The sequence below is a fragment of the Drosophila elegans genome, unplaced genomic scaffold (assembly GCF_018152505.1).
Source record: "Drosophila elegans isolate 14027-0461.03 unplaced genomic scaffold, ASM1815250v1 contig_149, whole genome shotgun sequence".
Lineage (NCBI taxonomy): Eukaryota > Metazoa > Arthropoda > Insecta > Diptera > Drosophilidae > Drosophila > Drosophila elegans.
In genome coordinates this window covers 24,884,427-24,909,212 of record NW_024545513.1, presented here as the reverse complement: position 1 = coordinate 24,909,212, position 24,786 = coordinate 24,884,427, and the positions used below count along the sequence as shown (strand labels likewise).

General features: G+C 41.7%; 3 protein-coding genes across 10 annotated transcripts; 2 read left to right on the top strand and 1 right to left on the bottom strand.

Annotated features, from left to right (window-relative positions):
- Nucleotides 1–551: 551 nt before the first annotated feature.
- LOC108148158 (integrator complex subunit 2) lies at nt 552–5,785 on the top strand. The gene is made up of 3 exons (XM_017275055.2): nt 552–1,597; nt 3,017–4,653; nt 4,762–5,785. The coding sequence occupies exons 1-3, from the start codon at nt 782–784 to the stop codon at nt 5,618–5,620; spliced, it is 3,312 nt and encodes a 1,103-aa protein (XP_017130544.1). The 5' UTR covers nt 552–781; the 3' UTR covers nt 5,621–5,785.
- Nucleotides 5,786–7,659: 1,874 nt separating this feature from the next.
- LOC108148150 (rho GTPase-activating protein 190) lies at nt 7,660–22,024 on the top strand. Of its 8 annotated transcripts, none has more exons than XM_017275028.2 (16): nt 7,660–7,783; nt 10,299–11,591; nt 11,893–12,575; nt 13,362–13,944; nt 14,135–14,313; nt 14,378–14,620; nt 14,682–14,750; nt 15,219–15,344; nt 16,959–17,003; nt 17,775–18,272; nt 19,106–19,330; nt 19,665–19,717; nt 19,779–20,172; nt 20,243–20,374; nt 20,432–20,576; nt 20,643–22,024. In XM_017275028.2, the coding sequence occupies exons 2-16, from the start codon at nt 10,309–10,311 to the stop codon at nt 20,839–20,841; spliced, it is 4,857 nt and encodes a 1,618-aa protein (XP_017130517.1). In that variant the 5' UTR covers nt 7,660–7,783; nt 10,299–10,308; the 3' UTR covers nt 20,842–22,024. The 8 variants fall into 8 exon arrangements, with proteins under 8 accessions (XP_017130517.1, XP_017130514.1, XP_017130518.1 ...); XM_017275025.2 differs by having other exon boundaries at nt 19,106–19,339; XM_017275027.2 differs by lacking the exon at nt 7,660–7,783 and adding an exon at nt 7,882–8,134 and having other exon boundaries at nt 19,106–19,339.
- Nucleotides 22,025–24,390: 2,366 nt separating this feature from the next.
- LOC108148127 (drosomycin-like) lies at nt 24,391–24,786 on the bottom strand. The gene has a single exon (XM_017274976.2). It carries the CDS (start codon nt 24,721–24,723, stop codon nt 24,508–24,510), a length of 216 nt encoding a protein of 71 aa, XP_017130465.1. The 5' UTR covers nt 24,724–24,786; the 3' UTR covers nt 24,391–24,507.

The window sequence follows — 24,786 nt, the reverse complement described above, 5'->3', positions numbered from 1 at the left end:
TTTTTAAGCTAACTGCATAAACCTTTCCCAAAAGCTGTTTTCCTATTAGGTAGTACTTACATACGTCGGAACGATAGAAAAAAAAGGTGTTTTTAAATATTTTTTGTTCTTCGAGATGTAGCAATGGTTAAATATTTTAGAAAAGCGGCTTAAATATCATTAGAATATTATGTATCTCCCATAGGAACAATCGGAATATATCGCTATTTTTTTAATTTGTTTTAACAATTCTTTTGGAAATAGTAAAAATTTGATAGTTCAGACTTACGATTTTTATTTATTTCAAACCGGAAAATGATATCATATAGCTGCTATGGGAACGATCGAATAAATAAGCTGAAAATCATCAATGTCTTTAGACATATACGCATATAAATCGAAATTTAAGTGTTTTCAAGAATACTACATTTAAGCAATATCTGCAAGGGTATATAAACTTCGGCTTGCCGAAACCTGCTCCTTTTCTTGTTTTTAGTTTGTTTGCTCTTTGGTATATTTTTAATAAACTGAATTAGGGTGACTCCAAAAACGGATACCAGTTGGTATCCCTCGGCGTTTGCAACTCGGCCACACTGGCAACGAGTGTTGTGTTTTTGGATGCGGATTGCAGTGGATTCTCGGATTCTCCGGCATTCCCTGGTCCTCCTACCGCTCGCCGAGATTAAAGCAGACCCGTGCCGGGATCTCCAGCACGGACAGTCCGCCGGCCAGGCCCATAGAGCGAGCAAACCATCAGACAAGGATAGCCGGGATCAACAAGTTGGGACGGGATACGGACAAGATGCCGGTGAAGACGTACGATGTTTCGCCGCGCGTGTTCTGCGCCATGCAGAACCTGGACATCACCCTGCTGGCCAGCTACCCGGAGGCGGAGATCCGGCCCGTTCTGCCGTCGCTGGTGCGGATGAGCCTGTTGTCACCGCTGGACAACACGGAGTCGTCGATGGAGTCGCGCAAACAGATCCTGGCCGTGCTCATCGGCATCGAGGTGGTGAACAGCATTGTGTCCTACCTGCAGGTCAACTACCACGAGCTGGAAAACGAGCTGAAGAAGGAGCTGCAGGCGCGGCAGAAGTCGGCCTTCTTCGAGGGACAGCAGCACGAATATGGACTCCAGTCGGGCATTGCACTGGGCTTCGAGCGGGCGGACGTGGCGCGCAAGGTGCGGGTGGTGCTCTCGGAGATCTTCAATCTGCAGCAGCAGGTCTCAGAGCAAAAGCCCGCCGCCCACTCGGAGATGCTGGACGATGGCATCTATCTGGAGGAGGTCGTGGACATCCTGTGCATTGCTCTGGCCGAGCTGCCTTCCCTTCTCAACATCTTGGAGCTAACGGATGCCCTTGTCCATGTGCCCAACGGGCACCGCATCATCTGCGCCCTGGTGGCCAACTTCCCTGATTGCTATCGCGATGTGGTCTCCCATGTGATCGCCAATTGTGACGAGGATGGCACCGATGGCAAGCACCGGCTGATGCTGCTCATGGGACTCAGCGAAATGAATCCCTCACAGGCTCTGGCCAATAGGTCCATGTGCGTAGACATGCTCAAGGTGCCGTCGTTCATGCTCAAGCTCACGCTGAAGCATCCCGAGGATCTGGTGAGTGGGGTAATGTTTACCAAAGGGTTCAGGTATGGTGTTAAGCTGGAAACGATTTCAAATCATTGCAAAAGTCTTAATTTATTGAGCCGGTACTCCACCTGAATCAAAAAGCCAACGAAACGAAAAGCTCTGAACAAACATTGCTGGAAAACATTTTCATAAGCGATCTTTTTTTAATTTGTGGGTCTTTAAAATTAAGAATCGTGTTTTTAATATGTAGTAAGTAGGGAATATAAACAGAAATCTAAAGATGTCTGATTAATACAAAAAAAACATAAACCTAAATATTAATTGGAAATTGTTAAGATCTTCATTTTAATATACTTTTCGACGCAGGCGTTACAGCGTTAACAGCCACGACTAACGAGAGCCAAGGCCCTCTGCCCTAACTAAATTATTAAAGTAAAGTAAAACATAAACATATATATTATATATAGAATATGCTTTATTTTTGTACCCTTGCAGAGGGTATTACAAATTCAGTCAGAAGTTTGCAACGCAGTGAGGAGGAGACATTTCCGACTCCATAAAGTACATATATTCTTGATCAGCATCACTAGGAGAGTCGAATTAGCCTTGTCCGTCTGTTCGTTCGTCTGTCCGTCCGTTTCTACGCAAACTTGCTCTCAGTTTTAAAGCTATCTACATGAAACGTTCCCAAAAGTTGTTTTCCTGTTTGGTAGTATATAAGTCGGAACAAGACGGATAGTCGACTATAACATATAGCTCTTATAGGAACCATCGGAAAAATAAATGAAAAAAACTATAAACTGCTGTTTTTTCTTTCAATTCTTCGACATATAGTAATGGTTCAATATTTTAGAATTACAGGTTAAATTTCATCAAAATCGGACGACTATAACAAAAAAACATGGAAACAAAAAAATTAAAAAAAAAATCTAACTTTTCTTTTCCTTTGTGTAATTTTTTTTTAAATTCTTTTTGACATACTAATAATTTGACAGTTCAGAATTTCGCTTTAATTTTATTAAAATCGGAAAACGATATCATATAGCTGCCTTAGGAACTATCGAATATTTGAGCTGTAAAACATCATAGCTTCAATGTTTTTAAACATATACGCAAATAAATCACAAATTTTAATTTTTTAAGAATATTTAAATTTTGCAATAGATGCAATAGTTTGCTTTCTTTCTTGTTTGCACGATAAGAAAGTTGCTTTCAAGACCGAAAAGTTTTTAAGATCTACATAGATAATCTTGAAATACAAATATTTTATTATTTTAATTTGTAATAAACTTTGTTATTCCCCATACTTCATCCAGATTAGGAAATAGTTCTAATATTATATATTGTGTGAACGATCACAAAAGAAAAGAGACGAACGTCTATAGCCGTCTTCTTCTATTCTACGAATGCAAATGTGACAATGACAATGACAATGTTTATCTACAGATTGCGTTCCTCACGGGTCTGCTGCTGGGCAATGACCAGAATTTGCGCTCCTGGTTCGCCGTTTACATCCGCTCCAGCCAGAAGCGCAAGGGCGACGCACTGAACCTGGTGCGAGTGGAGCTGCTGCAGAAGGTGGTCCAGACCACGAGCAACGCGGCGGAGCTGCGGGACTTCAATCTGCAGGGAGCGGTGCTGCTGCGGCTGTACTGTGCCCTGCGTGGCATTGGTGGGCTGAAGTTCAACGACGACGAGATCAATGCTCTGTCCCAGCTGGTCACGAGCTGTCCGCAGGCCACGCCCTCGGGCGTGAGATTCGTGACGCTGGCGCTGTGCATGCTGATCGCGTGCCCCTCGCTGGTGTCCACCATACCGCTGGAGAACAAGGCGGTGGAGTGGCTGCAGTGGCTGATCCGCGAGGATGCGTTCTTCTGCAAGCGCTCTGGGACCAGCACGTCGCTGGGCGAAATGCTCCTGCTGCTGGCCATCCACTTCCACAGCAATCAGATATCGGCCATCAGCGAGATGGTCTGCTCCACCCTGGCCATGAAGATACCCATCCGACCGAACAGCACGAACAGGATCAAGCAGCTCTTCACGCAGGACCTGTTCACGGAGCAGGTGGTGGCGCTGCATGCGGTGCGTGTTCCGGTCACTCCGAATCTAAACGGCACCATTCCGGGCTACCTGCCGGTGCACTGCATCCATCAGTTGCTGAAGTCGCGCACCTTTCTCAAGCACAAGGTGCCCATCAAGTCGTGGATCTTCAAGCAGATATGCAGCTCGGTGCGGCCAGTGCATCCAGTGATGCCGGCCCTGGTGGAGGTGTTCGTCAACACGCTGATAATACCGAATCCCACGGGCAAGGTGAACATCGATCACATGCACCGGCCTTTCACCGAGGCCGAGATCCTGCACGTCTTCCGCACATCGAAGCTCACGTTCTTCGCCGAGGAGCTGCCACCGATGGCGGAGAGTGAGGAGCTGGCGCAGATAGAGGTGACTTGTCCACTGACCGCCCAGCTGCTGATGATCTACTACCTGATGCTGTACGAGGACACGCGACTGATGAACCTGAGTGCGTTGGGTGGGCGCAAGCAGAAGGAGTACTCGAACAACTTCCTGGGCGGGCTGCCCCTGAAGTATTTGCTCCAGAAGGCGCACAACTACCACCACGACTATCTGTCGCTGTTCCATCCGCTGCTGCGACTGATCATCTCCAACTATCCGCATCTCAGCATGGTGGACGACTGGCTGGAGGAGCACAACTTGGCCCAGGGCAATGCCACCGTGGTGGTGAGCAAGCGTGAGCTGAAGCCGGAGCAACTGGATCGTGCCCTGGCCGCCATTCAGACGAAGCCTCACCTGGCCATCCGGGTGTTCAAGCAGCTGCTGCAAATGCCCGCGGAAACGCAGGCGCAGTATGGACAGCAGCTGGTGCAGCATCTGCCGCTGGTCTTTGCCAGGTCGGTGCCGCGCTACATCAAGGATCTGTACAACGATATCTGGCTGCGCCTGAACGCCGTGCTGCCCACCACCCTGTGGATCATGTCTCTGCGGGCGATTACCAACAGTTCGGACTCGATCAACCGGCGCACCTTTGCCAACGAGAGTTTGCTGGAGCCCATGGAGGTGTTGAGGTGCGTATCCCCGGCATATCCTCATATATGTATTAGCTAACCGCCTTCTGTAACCCGCCTTCTGTAACCCGCATTCACGCATTCACGCATTCCCCTCTTGCCCAACAGTTGCCCCCGCTCGGTGTTCTGCTCGCCGTATTTGCTGATGATCCTGCTGCGCATCCTCAAGGGCAGCCTGGCCGCCTCGAAGACCTATCTGAACGTGCACATGCAGCAGAAGCAAGTCCTGGACAAGAACGGTCTGGTGCAGACGGACGCGGACCGGGAGGAGCTGAAGACGACGCTGATCGCCTCGCAGGAGAGCGCAGCCGTGCACATTCTGCTGGAAGTGCTTGAGTACATGGCCAGCAAGGCCTCGGATCGGGTGTCGCACCTGGAGCTGCGCGAGATACAGGGCATCATTGGGACGTATGTGCATCAGGCCTTCATCTCCGAGCCGTCGTTGGCCAAGCTAGTGCACTTCCAGACGTATCCGAAGTCTGTGATCCCCATGATTGTGGCCAGTGTGCCATCGATGCACATATGCATTGACTTCGTGCACGAATTCCTCAACGTCACCGAAATGGACAAGCAGATCTTCACCATCGAACTGACCTCCCATCTGGTCCTTAACTACTCGATACCCAAGAGTTTGGGCGTCTCAAAGTTCTGCCTGAATGTGATCCAGACGACGTTGTCCCTGCTCACCGCCGCGGCCAAGTGCAAGTTCCTGCGGAATGTGCTGCCAGCGATGGTGCGGTTCGTGGAAACGTTTCCCATATTGGCCGACGACTGCGTCAACATCCTGATGACCACCGGCCGCAGCCTGCACTCGCAGTCGTCGCTGGGGGTGACCACCATGCAGATGCCCCTAACCGAAAGCGCCAAGTTGTGCTCGTACCGGGATGCCCAGCTGCACATCATCATGATTGAGGACGCGTTCAGGGCGCTGGTCACCGCCGTCATGCAAAAGTCGGAGCTGTATTAGCTGGATTCGATCCCGCCTTGTACATCTTAAGCACAACCCCCTCTCCCGCCACCCAGCTGATTATAATAGTTCTTGTAAAATTGATAACAACGACAAATGACCAGAATAAAATTGTAATGCGTGCAAAGTAGGCACTTTATTAACAATAAATAAAGAAATGACCAACTTGTTTTGAGCGAAACTATTCCACTTTCAGTGCGATCGCCAAGCAATTTGAAATTTGAGTTTGACTGTAAATTATACAATGCAATGCAATACTCCAACTAAGTTTTAGGACAACAAGTTAGGACTGTCACTAACTAAGAAGACATTTCCGACCGGAGGCGGAATGGGCCGGATCGGAGGACTATAGCATATAGCTCCCATTGGAACAATCGGCGAAAAAAATGAAGACAAAAAATTTAGCACTTTGCTGTTTTTCAATCTTTTTTGTAGTCCTTCGATGTTTAGTGACGGTTTATTATGATCAAAATCGGACGACTATGTCATATAGCTACTATGGGAGCAATCGGACTTTAGATGTTTTATATTATTTCCAATATGACCTACTCAACTCAACTCAATTACATTCAGGTTTCTTGGCTTTCGACACTTATAGCTGAGGGTCAAAATGACCCTCTTGGGCTATGACGATACAATATACTGTTAATTTGGACAAAACTTTATTAAAATTCCAATTCACTTAGCGCATTCTTTGATAACTTGTAATTCTTTCAAAATATTCCCAATAAAATTATATAAGCCAGCGAATTCTTAGGATGAAATCAAAGGAATGCCGAACGAAAAATGGAAATATATCTTAGTTTTAAGTTAATAAGATGAAATTATAAAAATTGTTGTTAAATCTTGCGGAAGAGCTATTTTTGTAAGCATTAGCATTGATTTGTAATTATCATGAAAAAAAGTATTGCTTATAAAAACAATTTTCAATAGCTTTGAAAAAAATGAATGCTTATGAAAAATTATAATAGATTGTCAAAAAAGTAGTGCTAGTGATAAAATATTTGCATTAGATGTCATAAGATGCTTCTGAAAAAAGCAATGCTACTGAAAAAAAAATCATTACAATTTTTTAAAATGCATTGCTAATGAAACTTGTACTTAAATAACATTATTTATTTGCCATTGATCTTAAACAATCCTCCTTTTTGTCAATAAAAACTTTCACCTATTGCATGGGTTCGATGCCACATAAAACGTGCAAAGATTTTTTAGCAATCCTTTTCTTTAATTCCAATTAAATATTTTATCATTGGCATTAATTTTGGAAAATCTAATGAAATATTTTTCTCTAGCATTACTTTTTGGACAATCAATGAAATGTTTGTTCGTAAGCATAACCTTTGTTAATGCTTATGAAAATTATTTTAATTAGCATCACCTTTTTTTTCTAATAAGCAGAGTTTTGCATTACAAAAGATGTTAATTAGTCATAACTCAGCCGGGTGTACACTCTGACTCAAAAAGGTATTCAATGACAATATCAATTGATTTCGCATTTGTAAAAAACTGCAAGCTGTACACAAATTTTAATATTTTTATTTGTTTTATTACTATTTTTATCATTAAGAAAATTTACTTTATCATCTTTAGTTTCTACCTAAACCAACATTAAATACATTTCTTTATTTTGATGATGGGTGTTTATTTATTTTGGTGGGGTCCTGGCAAAACTGATCTCTGTTGAAAAGTGTATTAATTATAGAAAAAATCGTTATACCAGAAATTATATTTCGATGCAATAAAACAAACTATGAAAAAGAATAGATTTTCGACAAACAGTTAACATAGCTCGTTAGCTAGAAGCGGGTTTAAGTCTCTGCTAGTATTTTCTGTAGCGAAAATCCCATCACGGTTAGCGAGTACACCCTCCATAATTAGCGAATTACACCATCAGTTATCGAAGACCACTGTTAGCAAGTACTTCCTCCTTGTTACCAGATGGTACCGGAAGTCTGGCAGCACCAGAAAAACGTTGTCTAACAATCTGGCAGCTTCAGGCACTGTCAATATCTGGCAGCACCAATGCGATAGTATCGAACAAAACATCGATTTGTGTTCCGGCTCTAATTTTTGTTGTTGTTAAACTAAAGCTCGGATGTGAAATTACTCGTACTTATATTGTAATTTCGAACCCCGCATTGGAGTGCAAGTGCAATAATTGTGAGTAGCGTGCGTGCGTTGTTTGGGAATCGGTTGTCCTGGAGTTTTCCGTTTTCATCTCGGAATCATGAGTTTTTCGTCTCCTTCTCCAGTGTGCGTTTTACGATGCTGATTTGTAATTGTCTTCTTTTGTGTACGCGCTGCTCTCCTCTCGCTCTCTCTCCCTCCGCTGTGTATTTGTGTGCGTTAGTGAGTGAGAGTTTCGTGCTAGGGAAACATAATTAAAGCCAACACAACTGGCATTTGTTAAGTTTTTTGTTAAGTGGCTGGTTGGAAAAGCCAAGAAACACGGGCTTTAAGAATAGTGTCGCCGAAGCGGATTAAACATAAATTCTTTGTGCGCAGCTGCAGGTAATTGTCCACACACAGAGCGAGATGCCGTGATGGTTGGAGTGTGCGCGTTAGAGCGGGATGGCTAGACGGATGCGGCAACAGTGTTTTTCTTTTCTGCAACAAATCTGAATTTCCAAAAATTGTTATTCTCTCGCCATCTCTCTCCCGCCCCACCCGTTTGTATTGTAATTGTACCGTTGCACTTGCAGTACCCACTTCCAACCCCCCCTCTCTCATGTTCTCTCCCTCCTTTCTTCCAACTAGCAACAATAACTGTGGGCCTCCCTTTTTGTCTTTGTCGTTGTTGTTATCACTGAACCGACCCTCCCTACTTTTGTTGTTGTGCAGCCCGGGAATGTACAGGAAATCTGTTGCAGCTCCAATTTTGCTTCTGCGCTGCTCATACTGCACTTGCTAAACATGTGTTTGTGTGTGTGCCGGAAAAACTCAATTAAAGCCCAGTGAGGAATTTATTATTTCCACTCTCAATGAGTCTGTCACACACTTGCACTCCCACCCGTCAGTCGTTTACTAGGATAACAGCAACAAATTGGAGTGCACTGGCAACAACAAACATTCACATCCACCCACGACAGCGACAGCGCCGCTCTCCTTCGCGCTCTCTCTTCCGCTCTCTTTCTCTCTCTCCTGGAGCGTTCCAGCCTTGGAGAGTTGCGCCGTCGTTTGCAGCAGCAGCAGCTCGAAAGCAGCGCAGCGGCAGATCAGCCGCCACAGTCAGGACGGAAAAAGGATTTGTTGCAGACTGACTTTCCCTACTTGCCGAAAATGTTTTAAAAACTAACAGTAAAAATACAAAAACCAGGTAAAACAATGCCGAGCCAAAAGTTGTAAAATCAAATCAGGCGTAAAAGTAAATTTAAAGATTTTTCGCTTAGCGCCGGCATAGGAAAATCGCTTTCTCGTTTTTTTTTTGTCACACCGCAGCAGCCAATTTCTCGCTCTCTCTCTCGTGTTTTTGGACCCCCAATCCGTGGATGTATCCGTAACTGCGTAGTTGTAGCTAAAAGGAACCCATGACGGAGTCCTAGACTGGCGAAAAGTGTGCGAAATGTGAAGGTCCAGCGGCCAATTGAACCAGGGGATGAAGGGGGACACGGCTATTCTCCGACTCGAATCTTGTACAAGGTTATCTTGGATAATAGTCATCGGTTGGCATCATAAGCCAGCCATTTGCCTAAAAATAGCGGCCAGAAATTGACTACTTCCTGCAAAGCTCAGAAAAACTCGACGTCCTTGCTTTTCAAATCCATACGCTGTAGCTTCTTAATATAGTGATAGAAACTAGAGTCCGGCCTACTGTGAGTGGAAAAATCGTCAAACCCGACTTCTTAAAAAAGGTGACATTGTTCAGACCAAAACAGACCAAAAGCAATATCCCTAAGAAATTGGGCGAATTCGTGCACAAAGTTATTTTAATTTATAGTTGTTGGCCATTTGTATAATAGTGACTAAAAGTGTTCGTCCTTATGTGAAACTAAAAAAGTAATAAGAATTAATAGGCTGGTCCTTTAAAAAGCCAATAGATTCTGTCTAACGCTAACTCCAAAACAAAGTAACAAAAACTATTATCGTGAGTAATGTGATTAACTTTAGACGCCTTTGAAATTGTTTCCCTAAGAGATCAATTTCACTAAGATTTTAAAGATGTTATTAAATCTTGCAGCACATTTCCCGAATCTTACAAAACGTTATCGTATCTGTGAAACCCAGAAAAACTGATCCTTAAAATATTTTAATATATATTTTAATATTTTAAGTGAATATGATGAAATTTAAAACTTGTTTAAAGTATTAATTTATGATTATTTTTTATAATCTCCAAGTGTCAAATTCCCTTAAAGCTTAATTTATGCGGGCATTCCGTATATATTGTCTCAATTCTGTGTACAATTCGAACACGCAAAAATGTATGTGAGGGTTTATATGTATTATTCAACATGGATATATTTTACATTATTGCATTCTACTCAAAAACTAAGTCGGTAGATACCACCTCTTATAACCCTCGTTTGACAACAAACTTTTTCTGCACAGTACTTTTATCACAAAGCGCCTAGATATTCTTCAGGTTAAGCTGCAATACATTTTCACATACTTTCCAAAGCGTTAGTCTGTGGTTCTATTTGCTTACTCAATTCCTTTTGCCTTCGACTCCTTGCAGGTACGTCAAGATGCGTCAGTTTAACATCTCGGTCATTGGACTATCCGGGACCGAAAAGGATCGCGGCCAGGTGGGTGTTGGCAAGTCATGCCTGTGCAACAGATTCATGCGGCCGATGGCCGACGATTACTTCATCGATCACATATCAGTGCTGAGCCAAAGCGACTTCAGCGGCAGGATCGTGAACAACGACCACTTTCTATACTGGGGAGATGTGCGCAAGACGACAGACGAGGGAGTCGAGTACCAGTTTAACATCATCGAACAGACAGAGTTCATGGACGATTCCACCTTCCAAGCCTTTAAGGTGGGAAAAATGGATCCGTATTCAAAGCGTTGCACGGCCACCAAGGTCTTCTCCGCGGAAAAACTAATGTACATATGCAAGAATCAGTTGGGCATCGAGAAGGAGTACGAACAGAAGGTAATGCCCGATGGCCGACTCAGTATCGATGGCTTCGTTGTCGTCTTCGACGTGAGTCCAGTGCCCAATCGCAGTGTTGAGAAGCAGGTGGAGTTCGTACAGAACGTCATTGCTACCATACTGAAGAACAAGAAGCCACTGGTGCTAGTTACCACGAAGAACGACGACGCCTACGAGTTGTATGTTCGAGAGGCGGAGAAGATTAGTCAGCGAAAGGACTACAAGAGCACCGTTCAGTTAATTGAGACGTCGGCCCACGAGAGCATCAACATCGACTTGGCCTTCCTCCTGCTCGCCCAGATGATCGACAAGGTTAAGAACCGGGTCAAAATCATCTCCTACCAGGAGTCGGCCAAGTCGCGCAAGGAACTCCTGGACACCCGATCCGAGGCGGTTACGCGACTAATTCGCAACCAGATCACCGACTACCATGTCCTATGGTCGCAGGGCTCCAAGATGCTGTCGCAGTACCGCGAGTGGAACGAGTTCCTCAACATCTTTGGCCACGAGGCCGGCCAGAAGCTCTTCCGGCGGCACATGAAGAAGCTGCGCGACGACCATCTCAACAAAAAGCTGCATCAGTATTTGGACAAGTTCGCCTTGGCCCTGGAGTACCTCCTGCCGGACATTGGGGCTTTAAATATCAGCGATGACGATGCGTGGGAGTGCGCCAGGAATTATCTGCAGAATCACATCGAGTTCGAGCAGTACTTCTTCGAGTACCCGCAGGCCTCGTGGACGGAGCTGGTGGACATGGACGAGGCGGAGGACGAAGCCCGCATTCCTTTTGATGTGCTGGAGACTTCCGAGGCGGAGACTGTCTTCCGTAATTACTTAAACTCGGTGCAGCAGGACAAGAAAAAGATTGGGTGAGTCTTATCTTACACAAGCTTAGAAACTCAGAAGCCTATTGTTTATTGATGGCATATCCAAGTTCTTTTTTCTACTTGGCCTTCTCTTATTGCACTTGTAAACTATCAAAGCTTGTATATAAAAGGAACAAGTAAAATATAGAACTTGAAACATTTCTAAAAAAAAGTTTGACAACATTTCAGTTCAGTTCAACACTAAGTTCACTAAGCATTTCGAAGCTTTATAGGAATAAAATGCTGTCTCAAAATTTGTTGTTAAGACCATTTAAAAATTGTTTATTTTTGTATGTTTTTCTAGGTGGAAGCAGCAATTTAAAATGCTGCTGGAAGAATCGGGCTTTGTGACCCCCGGCAAGCAGCTGTCCGAGGTGCGTGTCCTCTTCATGGGTCGCGAATGCTTCGAGGCGCTTTCGGAGCACGATTGCCAGCAGATCTACGATATCCACCAGGACGAGATAATCGAGAAGAGCAAGCAGAACTTCGTGGAGTTGCTGCTGGAACATGCTCAATACTTTCTGCAGTTCAAGAACGTGGATAACATCACGCAGGAGGATGTCCGCCAGATCACCGATGTCATCCAGGAGGATTCGCGCTACAAGATGCTTGACCGATTGGACCAGGAGAGGCGGGTGATGCTTGTGCAGCACCTGCGCTTTATCCACTGCCCCATTCGCGATCACTGTCCGTTTTTCTACAACTGCGTGGATAGCCTAATTGAGGAGGTCTTGTCCGACAAATCTGCCAGTAACCACAAGACGCCCAGCAGCGGAGGCTGGAAGAATTCCAGCAGCGGCACTGACCGCACGCTCAATCTGCTGATCGTGGGCTCCGAGCACCTGGCCAGCGATTTGCTCAACGACATTCGCATCTGCACTGGGAGCAAGGGCGAGTACATCTACGAGAACCAGACCTACTATCTCAACTACCGAATCGCTAACGGCGACATGGAGGCCTTCAAGGCCATCGATGTCTACTCAAGTGGTAAGATTGCCGTTTCATAGACAGGGGTTGTACCCTATAATGAGCAAACGTTGCTCATTTAATTGCAGTTAATTAACAGACTTAAAAATATATTTATACGACAAATGATATCATGTTGCTTACTCACAGGTTTTTGATTATGAATTACTAATCTGTGATTGGTAATTGTTGGCTGCGGGGTTGTAATCAATAAGAACGCAATTTAAACTTTTAGTTTAAACTAAATGACGATTTTTTTTTACTAAGCTATTAAAATTATTTTTTACACAAAGTATTATTGTTAATACAAATTTATAGATATCTGCCTTAACAATAGAAAGGACAAGAAATCGAACGAAATCAAATTAAAGGTATCTTATCTTAGGCAACCAAGTCTCTCAGCTATCTGCCATAACGCAACAATCAGCTGTTAATTAAAAATTTAATTTAAAGGAATTTTTAATTTTAAACTTCTACGCATATGTTACGAGATATAGTAGTATTTACGAATTCAAAAATACGGGTTCAATTTTTTAAAGTCAAACGAATATAGCACACATAAAAAAAAATGTAATTTTATTAAAATGTCAGAGAAATGATCGCAAATTCATACACATAGCTTCATTGTTATATATATATGCATAAAATCCAAACTATTTATGTTTTGTTATATATTACATTTTTGTTAAAGAAAATCTTAGTTAATTATAATCAAATGCGACAAGTCCTAATATGTGAAATGAATATTATATTTGAATATATTTATTTGTGAACTTAACTCAATTCTTTAAATAACTTTGTTTTTAGGCCTCATTTGCGTGTACTCCAACCAGCAATCTTTTGAGACGCTCAAGGATAACTTGGAGCGAACGCTGCTTTGCAACCTGGAGCTTGAGGACAAATTCGAGAACCTGCCGATAGTGCTGGTCTACCAACCGCAGGATCTGAAGGAGAACGAGGTGGAGTATTTGCGCAACGAAGGAATGCGCCTGTCGGAGATGTTGCACTGCGACTTCATCGATCACACGCAGAATCATCAGAAGTACGTCTACGATATACTCAACATCGTCATCTTGTCGCTAAAGCTGACCGAGATGAAGAGCTACGAGCCATATCCCTCCAATCACACGGACCTGCGAATCTTGTGCTGCATCTTCTGTGGCGATCAGTACGACATTGAAAACATTGTCCAGCCGCTGGTAGCCGAATCTACGCTGGTCAAGGCCAGCGAACACTCTATAATCGTCGACGTCTTTATTGGCGATGCCAAGCGGCGGGTCGAGTTCATTCTTTCCTCATATCACGGAACTAGCCAGTATCGCGATGAGCTAATCCATGGCTATATTTACTTTTACTCCGCCAAGCGTCGATCCTCGTTGGCAAATCTTAGGTGAGTTATGCTCTAGATTAGTAACAAAACAAAAAATGAACCAAAATCAACATCTTAACCAATTATAGAGCTAGGGAATAATAATTTTAAATTAGATTTAATTTAGACTTTTTTTTGTTGCTTTTTCATAGTTAAAATATAAGATTTTCAAAGGTCCTGCAAATTTGTTTAATTTTTTCTTTGTGTTTAGCATCCTGGCAGCACAGAATGCCAATATTCCATTGCAGATTATCGCGGTGACCGAGAGCGGGGGCGTAAATGCCTTTTTCAACAGCGACATTTGTCAGTTTCTGATCACCGAGGGCAATGCGGTGGCTGATCGGTTTAAGGGCAGCTTCATGACCTTTTCGGCGGATCAGTATGTCAAGTGTAAGTGAATCTTTGAACAAATAAGATTGTGAACCTTATTGTGAACTTTATTGTCCGAACACAGTTGCGTTCTATAATCCATTCCTGAAGACAGCCTGGGACAACAAGTACGAGGTGGAGAACCTGCATGTGGAGGAGTCAATTACTTTGGATTCGGGCGAGGGCACGCTGGAGAACTCGGTTAACCAGATGCCCCGTCCGCCGCCGCGCCACGAGAGCTACATGCTGTCCAATACATTGGGGACCGATGGTTCCGGCAGTGAAAATTACGAAATGCTTCCTACCCGATCTCTCAACTCATTAAATGGTAGGCCAATCGTTTCGAAATCCGCTGAGCTCTGCTTAATCGTTATGTTTGCAATTTGCAGAAGAAAGAGATATATCATTAGATGAAATCTACGATGACAACAACGAAAAGCCCAAGCACCTGCATCAAAGTAAGTTCCATGATGGCCACTGATCCCAAACGACCAAGCCAAATGCCCCACCTAGAGCTAAAACAAACCCGAAAACAGAAAGAAACCAAACTCATTCAGAATTCGTGCTACATAGCCAATGAACTATATATATATTACTACATACCCATTAACGATATATATATCCATGTATGATTACTCACCCATTTCATCATCCAAACTATTCATTCATTCATTCACTCATCCATTCCATTGCCAACTCGTGGAGATCGAGATCATGCCATTTCCATGCCATACCATACCTATATGCGCCATATCTATATATACTCTATAATGATTATTATTAATTAACGATTAACCTTAACCATTTTTTATCGATTTATCTCTGTGTGTGTATTTGTTGTTGTCGTTTTGCCTATTGCAAATCAAATTATTTGCTCTCAAACAAACAATACTCAATCAAAAAAAAAAAAAACGAAAATATATAAGGATTCCAGATATTCCCTCCTCCAACAACTCCTCCAGAGCCAGCCCCTCCAGATCATCAGCTCATTACATGCACATATAAGAGTCAATTCGTTTCGGCTTCAGAATCAAGTTTGGAAGAAATAACATGTAATCTAACTATTTGAATATATTTCTCCTATATTCTCGTTTATATCTCTTATCTATATCTGTCTCTCTCTATCTCGTTATCATCCTTTAGAGGTTTTTGTGTTTGTTTATTTGATTTCTTTGATTTCTTTATTGTGATCACTCAAAAAACACCAACGAAACTTCACAAACCTCTCACTCCCTAACCTTTTCTTCTCCCTCTTTAAATCTCTCCTCTTGGCTGAAGCTGGCGATATCCCTAAAGATAAAGCTATCCCGACTTTTCCATATGTTTGGGCTTTAAGAATTTTTCTTTGATTTTGAGAAAGAATTTGAAGTGAAACCAACTAGGATGCGAATAGGCTCGAAATATGATGGATGGGTTGTAAAATTCTGTAAATAGTTTGTACTATATTTATATTTCATTAAAACCAGATATTTTTTGTTTTATTTCTTATGTACAAGTAATTGCGGTAATGTTTGATGAATATTTTTAACAATGATTTGAGATTTTTAACCAGTTTGTTTAACAATTACTAAACGAATAGAAAATTGTAAATATATTCTAAAGTCTTGTTCGAATTTTTTGTTAAATTAATATTATTTATTATTTTTAGTTATTTCCAATTTGTACAAAAATTCCCCAGTACCTATTCTTCTCTTCAATCATTAAATAATATTTAAAGATTTTTATCAACATTTCAAGTCGAAAGTTTTGCGACCTTGAGCTTACGTTGCTAAAGCACATAAATTAAAATTGCTTAAAAAGCATGAGAACAGCATTTTAATGCCGTGTTCTCAAAACCACGATTGAAAAGTAAGCTAATCGGCATTTTAAAACTACTTTACCGATTAGACTCCATCTTGGCGCACACTTTCTGCATAGAAAAAAGCATCCACCACTTTTTTTTATTATTTTATATATAATCTTTTAAGGCATATTTTTAAGAAAGAGCGGTTTTTTTAGTATCACGTTTAAATTGAAAAGATTATAAATAATTTCAAAAGAAGAATCTTTATGAGTGGGGTATTATTTTATATAATTTGTATCCGAGAAAAACGATAGATAAAAACGATAGGAAAAGTTAAAAAAAAATGCCGATGCCGAAGATTCAAATTGAAGCAAAAATTTTTTTTTTTGTGTTGGTTGTATAAGTATAATTTGTGGAACACCCCAGTAAATGGCTAACGATTTCATAAATTGTCTCTGCAAGGATATCTCACCAGGTCTGGCCAGAGGATCTCAATCAGCCAATCCACTTCCACTTTCTCCACCACCTGGATGTTTCAACCTGCTTCCTCCCCCTTTTTCGTTGCTGTTTTTACTCCTTGTTTTCCGTAAACTCTTTTGTTTCGTGAGCCCGTACTGTCTGCCAGCAAAGCTGTATATGTATATATATATATTTCTATATCTCCATGGTCCCTGACCCACGACCCCAACCAAAAAACAAATCCAAAGCCCAACATCGATGGGTATCGATTGTACAGATGTTTCGTTCGTTTGCTGTTCCCCATGTTCTCCTTTTGCTTTGCTCTCTCTGTTTTTTTGTGAATACCTCGTCGGAGTTTAAATCTTTTTCAAATCTGATAGATCCTGTGTGTTTGCTCTCGTTTTTCTCGTTTCCCGACAAGCAGCGGATGTAAGCGGGTCCAAGGACTCACTGGCCACCCACGATGCAGGTTAATCTCACGATCCACTTACCTGGCTGACATAAGTTTAGCCCTTTGTTTATTGCATTTGAAACCGAAGCACTGCCTGAAATAAATCCCAGTTCCCCGGCACGAATCTATTGAGCTTATTTTGCTGCCTGCCCCTGCATCTCTCCCTATTTTTAACTATGAGTATGGTGGATTTTGATTTTATGCATAAATTCTTATAACAATATTAAACTATTATTTATTTGAGAAATAAAGCCAGCCTTGCATTGCAATAGTTGCCAGCAAAGTACCTTCAAATCCGTTGCTATCAAATTAAATATTCGTAAAACATCCTTTGTTTAAACTAAAAGTACTAAATTAATGATATTGCTATTACATTATATATAAATTACAGAAAAGTATTAGCAAATAATTAACTTAATAATCTCATTATCTTCTGTGAATAAATAAAAAAAACACTTCACCCTTAGGAAATTAATATAGATGCATACATATTTTTGTATTTTGAATTTGTATACTTATATGGATTTAATATTTGTATTGCTCATACGCATCACAAAATTAGCCCGATAATACTCTATATAGAAGTAGAAAGAACGTTTATAATCATGACGCAAACGGCCAGAATTGAATATTTACAAGTTTTCATTCGTTTTGAGAAGTTGTGCTTAAGACCGATGTCCACCGTCAGCCGTAGCACTTATAGTTTTGAGAAGTCCCACGAAGGCAATCTCCTGCGATTGGGCTAATTGTGAATCTCTGCTTCTCTCCCCACGTGGCTAACCTTTCTAGAGTGGCTGGAGGACAAAAGCGACGGGCGGCGCAACATGAACAAGAACTCGATTTGGAATAACTTCAGCGGATCGACCCATGCCTACACCACCGGTCGCCGGCACATCGACTCCAATCTGAACAAGATCCGCCCGAAGGGGCCCAGCCAAACCCTGAAGGTGGGCGAGACGCCCAGTCGCAATTGCCCGGTCATGAGCTCCTCCACTTTCACCCTGCCCACCCAGCAGCCGGGCAAGCTCAACATGAAGAACTTCCAGCTGGTCAGCGATGCGGTGGCCAAGATGAATTTCACCGGCTCCGGTTCGGGCTCGGGATCCGGTTCGGGATCGGGTAGCACTGGGCTCGGCCTGGGACTGGGCACCGGCAGTGGCAGCATGGCCGATTCATATCTGGAGCCGATCGACAAGGATGGCAAGCGCTATGACCATGCCCAGCTGGATGGCGAGGACGAGGACTCCGAGGAGCTGGCCGAGTACGAGCAGATCTACGAAAACGAAGGTATTGATCCGGCATCAACCCGATTTGCGGGCCATCATCGGTTTGCTAGGAGTAACCCTTTCTCGCCCAATAACAATAACTCACCCGAATCACTCACCCTGCACAGAAAACAAAAGTACCCCATGAACTGTTGATATTAACAGACAGAATTTATGAGCAAGAGTTTTTCAAAAGTTTTCAAATTTTCATACAAAAGAAAGCATCAATGAAAAAAAATGACAAATGTAAGAAATGTATAAAATCAGTATATATATTTTGCGGTTGTTTTGTGACGAACTTTGAATGAGTAGTTTAGTTGCATTCTGTATACCTTAAGATATCTAAAAAACTGTAGGTATCCATAAACCATAATTTTCCATAAAGCCTAGATCAAAACAATCATGTTTTAAATTATTTTCTGCTTTAATGTTAAATATCGTAAATATGTGATACATTTTTGAGAAATTTCATTAATTACTTGAAATATATTGTACATCAAAGAGTTCTAAAATGCTTGAATTTTACATAGTATATTTTTAAGAATTATTTTTTTTTTACACAATGCATTGTTTTTTCCGATAAATAGTTAGACAAATTAAAGAGTGTAATGACAAATTTTGTTACATTTTTAGTAACACTACCTTCAGGCTTGCTCCACACATTGAGATTAAGATTTGAAATGCCATGTTAAGAACAGTTCCTTGTGGTGGTAAGAATACAAATCATCGAATTTCGACCAAAGCATTGTCCTCTGTGTCCATTTGCACCACCTCTCACTCTGCGCCAGCTCGATAAACCCTGACCCAAGAACCCTCTTACTCATACCTTATACCGATCTGCCATTTCGTCCCCAGACTGCACCGAGTCGGATAGCTGTGCCAGCTCAACGGAGCGACGTGTGCGCCAGCAGAATGCTTACTATAAGGCCAGTAAGAAGCCGGTAGCCGCCAAGAAGCAGAAGAAAAAGAAGGTGGCCATTCCGGTCCAAACGCCGCGTGTTCCTCCGTTCGGCTCCTACGTGAGTCCGCCGGAGATTCCGCTGCACTATCAGCGCATGGCCGTTGGCGGCGGCGGGCTAGGTGAGAAAAGTATGTGTCGTGCTTTGTGTTTTATTCTTTTGCACTGCTCCCCAGCCTTTTCCCCAGGGGCTGCGATCTTCACCGGAAGCTGAAGACTATCTTTATCTCTGATTTGGCAATCATTCATTTAAATAATTTCTAAACGGAGCAGCGGCAGGTGCACAGTAGTAGTATTAGTAGTATTCTGTCAGGCAGCCGCCGCACCGTTTACAACTTATTTTTGGTATTTTATTGTGACATTAATTATCGCATTTCTTACACATTCTTTTATTTTGACACGGATGTATTTCCACTTAACGATTAATTTCAATGGTTTTCCTTTGAATTTCCATAGAGAAAACCGAAACCGGCGTTCCGGAGTTCATGAAAAGCGATAAGTCGCCAGAGGTAGGTTTCTACTACTACTTTTCTACAACTTCAGCTTATAATATTCTCTATTGCCATGCAGTATTCCATGGTGCCGGAGTTGGCAGCTGCTGGTATCTTCGGTGCGGAGAACTTGCCCGAATACAACATGAACGCCAAGTGCTTGAAGGACTTTGAGAAGCTGGAGAAGCGGCGCATCAAGGAGGAAACGGCCAGGCTGCGCAAGCTCCAGGAGAAGGAGAAGGAACAGGAGAAAAAGCTCAAGCGCAAGCTCAAACAAAATGCCAAGGGCCTGGTTGAGTCCGCGGAGGCTCAGTTTGGCAAGCTGATGATAAGCTCCGAGCAGGGCGAGATCCCCATCTTCCTCAACAAGTGCGTGGAGTTTATAGAGAAGGAGGGCCTGGATTCCGAGGGCATTTATCGGGTACCCGGAAGCAGGGCACACGTCGACATGCTCTTCCAGCGATTCGAAGAGGGTAAGTTGGCCCTAAAAACCTAATGGTCTAACATATTTGAATATGACTAACATTTTTCAAATTTGCGCAGACACTAACACTGAGATTGACGCGTTGGACATTCCCGTCAACGCAGTGGCCACGGCACTGAAGGACTTTTTCTCCAAGCGTCTGCCTCCGCTGTTTAGCAAGGATATAATAAAGGAGCTGGAGGAGATTGCCGGTATGTGGCAGCTAAGCGTTACTCCTTATGGACCTATTTGAAAGCTTTCTTTTGCAGGCTCCCGTGGTGTGGGCAACTCCAAACTGAATGTGGAGGTCAAAACGGACCGGAGTTGCCGTTTGATAGCTTTAAAATCGCTGCTTCAGAAGCTGCCGCCCATCAACTTTGCCATACTCAAATACATATTCCAGCACTTTGTGCAGTAAGTTCGGACAAATACCAATTCCCGATTGTTTGGTTCTTCAATGCTCTCGTTAATTTCCAACAGCGTCTCGGACAACTCCAAGTTAAATAGCATGGACAGCAAGAACTTGGCCATCTGCTGGTGGCCTACACTCATACCCATCGACTTCACCGACATGGGCCACTTCGAGCAGCTGCGGCCATATCTGGAGGACATTGTCCAGACAATGATTGACCAGTTCCCGTATCTGTTCTGCGGCAAGGACGCTTTTGTCATGGTCTAGGCCTAGATCCCCGCCAGGCCATGGCACACTTGGACTTCTACTTGACCGCCGGACGCGAAGCCAAAACGAGATAGTTAGATTCAATGTGCGTTTGTGTATGGTATGAATGTGGGCGCCAGTGCCATGTGTGCTTTGTGTTTTTTGGGTGATCTGAAGAGCATTTTAGTAATAGCCATAGGAGGAAGAAGGTGGAGATAAAGGAGGCAGGAAGCGTTAGCAGGAGGCAGCCCATCGATCGATCGATTCATTCAAATGAGGATCAGCAGCCAGGCATATACATATTTATAATAGTATATAATATACGTGGGTCTATTGTGTGCAGTGTGTGATTAGTGATTGTGTGTGCGAGCGAGACAACAGAACTTGGCTAAGTAGGGTATATTTATTTTTTATATATACAATATATATTTTGTATCGATGGCTTTGTTGTGTTTCCGTGATATATGTAAACGCGTCAAGTATTTTCTCTGTGTAGTGCGTCCCTTGTCGTTGAATCCATTGAGTGAGACCTCCCCTCGCCGCCCCCCAGACCCCGCCCCTCCGCCCACATCGTCTCCGCCTCTTTTTCCACCCACCACCCACACTCGCCCCTTCCATGAAAGGGGCGGGGCGGGGGCGCCAGCGACAACGCACAAAAAAAACAACAACAAAAAACAAAAACCAAGAATTAGACGAACGCATGGAGAGATGATATCTAGTATGAAAATGGTTAAATAAAATTTACTGTGTATCTGTGTATGTTATAAATGTAATTGTAATTGTATGTTAAAAATAACGCGCGATCAGCAAACAAATTTCCATATAAACAAAATAGCGATAATGCTAGATATATAATATATATTTAAATACCACTAAATGTCTGTGTGTCTAGTGTAGGAGAAAGTAGAGGAGGAGGAGGAGGAGGCTTAGGGAGAAAGGACAACCGAAAGAAAGCAAGAAAAAACAAAAACCTTTATAAAAACCAGTAACAAACAACCGAGCAAAATCTAATTTTCGAGCTAAACTAAATGTGCATCTCAGTGTGTGTGTCTGTACATGTATGTTTGTCATCCAACTAGATATACACTATATAATTATATAGCTACCGTATAAGCAAAAAATGATAATTACTACGAAACGGCAATGGAAATCTCCCTTAAAAACAAAAAAAAGCGAAAAAAATAAAACAAAAATTTCCCCCACACTCGAATCTCCACTGATTGTCTAATTGATATTTGCATTAACCAGGCATATAATCCTTAATGTAATACTCTCTCTCTATCTGTCTCTTTAAAAACAAATTGTGTGTGTGTACTGTATCAAATTAGCAAAACAACAAATTATACAATTTCTACCCATGTACGCATATATTTTAACTAAAAACGAGGAGCAGGTATTCAAGAAAGGTAAGCAGAAGAAAATAATGCAGACAGGCAAACAAAAAAAACGTAAAAAATTATAGACAACATACGCCTAAGTGTTATTTCTTGTAATTGAGCATTAATTTTTTATATAAAAACCGAAACTTAATTATGTAATTGTGTATCTTGTGTCTGAAACGGACCTCAAACTTAAAGGAAGAAAATAACGCGAGATCTGTTGCCAAAAAAAAAAACAGAAAAAAAGCACTCAAAGTAAAATTTAAAACAAATAACAAATAACGAGAGAAAAAGAAAAGAAAAACTTAACCATTATATAGTATAATTTGTATAGATGTGTGTCTATTGCATTATTTGTACACGTACATATATATACTGTCTATATATTACCGTATATATGTGTATGCATTTATTTATATACGCTAAACTGAAAAAAAACAAATATGTCTAAACGAACCGAAAAAAATGCAAAACAAAACGAACAAAAAAATTGTAATTGACGTGATGTGTAATGATATTTTTAAAAGCAAATTTTATGCCACGCCCATGCCAAGCAGCCACGCCCCCCTTTTTAACGGAAAAGGGGACTCCCCCCAAAAGCGCCCTTCCCGAGCGGAACGCAGCGCCTCTCCCCGTCCCGCTCGCCCCGTTCCACCTCTCACTCCCACGCTCCGGATCCCCCATGTTAGATGGTGGCCACTTCTCCTGGGCTGCATCCAAAGGGCTGGTTGCGATGTGGAGGATGTGTGTCCCAACCAAAAGACGAGAAAATAATGAAATCAAATCAAACAAAACAAAAATAAATTTGTGGGCATTTTCCAAATATTTGTGAAGCATTTGGAAAGCGACTTTTTTCTGGGGGTGGTATGTAAATTAAAAACCAATTCAAAATTTACCTTTCCTTATTTTTTTTTTAATTTTTATCTAATGCATCATCTGTCTGTTGTTACGCAAACTGAGTTGTAAAGCTAACTGTATAAAACTATCCCCAAACTCTTCTTTCTTTGCAGGTAATAAAAAACGGAAAAATAAATGGAAAACTAGCATAATATCGCTAATTGTTAACTTATACAAATATACTTTGAGATATGAATCGAAGTGTTTAACCTGGATCCTCGATTTATCAAAACTAAGCGAGGCATCACAGTTGTAGATTGGCTCAGGCACCCCAATGAATTCTGAACGATTTTCCATATTTTTTCAGTCCATGTGCGTAGCATTTTCCACTGAGTAAATTTAGAAATTCAAATTAACATGGTGAATTTGATTAAAAGCATGTTGATCTCTTATTCGTTTGTCCTTGTTTATTTATTGGCTTCACTTGGATTTGGGTTTGACTTCTTTGCAAAGTCATTTTTAATTCTCAGCTGTTGAGATTATATTTTTAAAATTTAGTATCTCTTATATTTTGGTATTGGTCTGCATAAGGCAGTGGAAAAAGAAAAACAGCCCCTTTGTTAAACACTCGATGATTATTGGACTCTTAACTAAACTAAATTTAAATCGACGTTGAGACAGTATGTAACATACAGAACGGCAGTTTTTTTTATAAGGAATCATAATCTTACCTTTCTAAATGCTAGATATGGGTGCAAAGGCCCATGCGCAATTATCTTAAATTTTCCATAAAAATTACTCATACGACACGTATGTGAGTTTTGGTCAAGCAAGTCTTTTTCCATTTCTATGTATGTCAATTTTTTGTACATAAAATTAATTTTTTAAGAATAATCGTAATCTTTCGAAAAACGTTCGACCTGCGACATAAAAACATAACATACTTAGTAAAAATTTACAATTAGTGGTTCGATTTGTATGGAACCGAAAAAGTGGGCAATCGTATGTGGGGAATGTAATCCTAAGATCAGGTTTGACTCTCCTCATTTGCAAAATAAATGAAAATGAAAAAAAATAAAAAAATAAACTATTTTGGGGAAAAAATAATTAAATAATAATAAAATTAATTTTCTAACACATAACGATGGTGTTGTTTGCCGGAAAGTAGTTTTACTCAAACCTAAATACAATATATACTTTTTTTCAACTGCAGGTAAAAAAACCTTTTTTTTTATTGATAATGTCTCTGAAAATTTCTTAATTTTAAATATAAAAATACAAAATATATTTCATTCGATAGGAAATGCGTCAATAGATTTTTGTGTAAAAATTTCATTCAATTTAATCAAACGAGTCCAAAGCTATAATTGTTTTTAATTAGGAGATGCTCTAAATACATATATATGTATGTGTGTGTTGATTATTTTGAGCATAATTCCAAATATGTTAATGCTTCAAAAGAACTGGGAGATCAGCATTCTTCGCACCAACACTGCATGCCGGCACTGCAATGACCGCTGACTCGCTTTTCCTCCTTGCAGAGGCGTCTGCAAAGTTCTCCGTCCCAAGGAAAGCAGGGACCGCTAAATTTTCCAGAAAGACAATCCGAGGCTGAAGCCATGTTGGTGGTCAGGACAACAGTTGTCATCACAGCGAGGAAGGCGAACAGGAATTTGATCTGCACCATTGCAACTGGTATTTTCTATAAGTGTGGTAAATTATTTGAGTTCTTGGTAACGTGTGATCTCGA